Below are 3,214 nucleotides of genomic sequence, written 5' to 3' on the forward strand. Positions count from 1 at the left end.
CAAGTCAGTAAATTAGAACAGTGTAAAACAAAAACGTGCCATATGGTATCATATTTTAGAGTAGTTTCTTCCGAAAAATATTAATATCATTTCGATTAAATGTTTTCTTTTTTCATTCCATGAATGATACTGAGATAAATATATAGTGATATATAAATAATGGACACGCTTTTCGAAACTACTCAAATTTAATCCCCATTGTTACGAAAAAGTAATCAATAAAATGTTAACGAACTATGTAACATTACTCTGTATATTTAGGTTCCTTCAAAACTACAAGAAATTCCATACGCTTTGATTATGATTGCTGAAGATGTTGTAAAGATAACCCTCGATTTGCTAGATCAAGAAGTAAAGCTTAATCTTTTCTAAAAATAACTATTTATAAAATATCCTCCTAGCATATCAGTGCTTCTTAAAATGAAAAAATATTCTTATGTATATTTTAATTTCCTTTTATTCATAGGATGCATTACTGCAAGAATCGAAACTAAAACTCCTCCATACAAAATTTGAAAATGCAAAAGACACCTTGATTTCTCACGATATATGCAGTCTTACAAATAACTCTGACAAGCCAGCTGCAGTTCACCCTAATATTGATCAATTTTGCAAACATATTGGGAATATATTAACCAAAATGGATGATATTTGCCAAGATCATGCTGATGCAAGTATCGGCAACTGCTGCGACTATTTCGTGCATTTTGTGTATGAAAAAATTATAGAAAACAAATATGATGTCTTTAATACCCGATGGCCTTACAAAAAAACTCAGAAACTCATTATAAGTAATAACTCCGTTAGCGGTAAAAAGCATAAATGTAATGAAAATTTCTTGACACTGTTAGATGCGAACTTACTAAAAATTAAGGAAGCGCTGTATAACTTTTTACAACATTATGACAGTGTATAAAATTTATTGAATGGAGAATCTCCTAACCGGGATAAATACTGCAGGTATATAGAACACCATTTTTCGTTATACAAACAGGTGCTAAAGCTAGGTCAGTCAAAATCAGTAAGAGATTATAGCGATGAAATAAAGAAATTCAGAAACAAATTTTATGCCAGGGAAATTACGCTCCTTGAAAGTAAATGTAATGACACCTCTAAAAGGTCCACATTCTTTAAAGAGTATAAGCATAAACACCTATCCGACGAAGAACAAACAACATATATGAAACAAATTGATGGCGAGATTCTCAACAAACCGGTCATAAACGTAAGCGGAACTCCTAGAGGAATACACAAATATGTGCATCGCCATATTTCTATTACAATTACATTTGTAAATCTTAATTTGCAGACACATATACTAATATAAACAATAAAAAAAATATTTCACATGAAACAATTTTTCCCTATTTATGCATTTTCATTTCTCTCTTAATTTTTAGTATGATATTTTTTATGAAGAAGATGTGTATCAAGAAATGGAACAAATGGCTGAGAGAAGTGTAAATTCCATGCCTGGTATTACTTATCACTGTAATAAAATGATAAATGATCCTATTGAAAACGATACTGTGATTGCAAAATTGTGTGAACTTTTTATAATATATTTTTGTATTTGAAAAATTATAATAATTCTAATTCATCTGGTCATGAGAAATATCTGGAATATATAAATTATTGGTTAAACCACAAATTAAAAAACTATGAAAGAACTCCTGAATACTTTATACAATTTCTTAATGAACGTTTAGACAAAAGATTTTCGGCATTTGATGATTACAACAAATTTAAGGAAAAGGTATATAATATGGACAACAATATTTACAGTGAAATGAGCATGCTGCATAATTTGTACCTTAATTTTAATAAAATTAATAACGAAATCATAAGCGAAAGTGAATGCTAAAATCAATGCAAAAAATGTGCCGATATTTTTGAGCAGGGATTGAATCTATATTATAAGAGAAAAAGTCGTAAATTTTTCAAAGAGTTCACAAAATTTTGGTCCACACATAATAACTGTTTTAAAAGTGATCCCAAAGCTTGTAAACTTGACCATTCACAAAAATTGCCAAAAATTAAAACGTTGGAAGAACATGAAAGGGAGACGTTTTTGAAAGAATCCTTACAATCGTGTGAATACTTAAGCTCCAACAATTTAGACATATTTCCCCAATCAAATAATAATTATGTACCTAATTATTTTCTGTTACAATTAATTATGTAGCTATGTAACTCAAAAAATTTCTCACTTACAATACTCAAAAGAATGTTCTCTATGATGAACCATATGCGCAATTCTTATTTTTTTTCTTTTTGCTTCAATTTCAGGCAGAAATCTTGAAAGATTTGTCCGCGGATAAAGCAAAGAAAATCTTTGAACGTTAATTCATATAATAAATTTATATGTGGAAAATACTGTGGAATGTTAACTTCTTCTGGTAGTAATAACTTGACTAAATTGCTTTGTGCGAAGCTTGAAAAGAAATTAACCAGTTTATCTGATGTGCTCAAATGTGTAACATACCCAGATGATCATTGCTCTTATTTGACATATTGGACTTACGATAAAATTGTTAGTATCCTAAATAACATTTGAACGAATGTTCACTACATCAGTGTTATTCAAGAAATTAACGAAGTAATATATCGTGTTAATCATGAACTGGAAAAACAGGGTAAAGGTTGCTTGTATAATCTGCACAGCAATGTTGATCACTGGAAAGATAAGAAAGTTTTGCATGACTATTTTATGGTTTTTGAAAACCTAAAAACGCATTCATCTTGTAAAAAAAATAATAGGAAAAAATGTTGTGATTATGCTAATCATATTAACGGACTATATAAAAAGTACATAGTTGATTGTTGCACTTGTTAATTCCATTCAAAAGAATGCCATAACAACTGCGATTATTTTAAGTGTGATCAGAGTTATAATCCGTACGAACTTTATACAAAATTTGAATGTGACAAATTAAAGGATAAAGGGAAAGTTTTCAAAAAAGTAGGAAGACCTACAGCCATTGATTATCATGCTATACACTTAATTTCATTGACATCCCAATGTAATACGATATTTTGTGACCTCTTCTACGTGTTCGTTTTAGCTGCCTTTTCTGTACTTGGGTTATTTTTCGTGTTCTTTATTTTTTACAATGTAGAAGAAATTTCGCATTAGAATAAGTTTTTGTTGTACATTTTGTTTAATTTTCTTTTGTACAATATTTAGACGTAAAAAATTGTTATGAACATACAT

General features: G+C 29.2%; 1 protein-coding gene across 1 annotated transcript; it reads left to right on the forward strand.

The window, feature by feature from the left end:
• Positions 1–640: 640 nt before the first annotated feature.
• On the forward strand, positions 641–2,936 carry PCYB_001940 (hypothetical protein; the record flags this gene model as incomplete). Its single annotated transcript, XM_004227616.1, has 9 exons — positions 641–910; positions 995–1,225; positions 1,401–1,529; positions 1,613–1,853; positions 1,947–2,149; positions 2,290–2,346; positions 2,384–2,537; positions 2,589–2,815; positions 2,850–2,936. The coding sequence occupies 6 exons, from the start codon at positions 641–643 to the stop codon at positions 2,344–2,346; spliced, it is 1,131 nt and encodes a 376-aa protein (XP_004227664.1). The 3' UTR covers positions 2,384–2,537; positions 2,589–2,815; positions 2,850–2,936.
• Positions 2,937–3,214: the final 278 nt, after the last annotated feature.

This window comes from Plasmodium cynomolgi (assembly GCF_000321355.1).
Source record: "Plasmodium cynomolgi strain B DNA, scaffold: 0062, whole genome shotgun sequence".
Taxonomy (NCBI): domain Eukaryota; phylum Apicomplexa; class Aconoidasida; order Haemosporida; family Plasmodiidae; genus Plasmodium; species Plasmodium cynomolgi.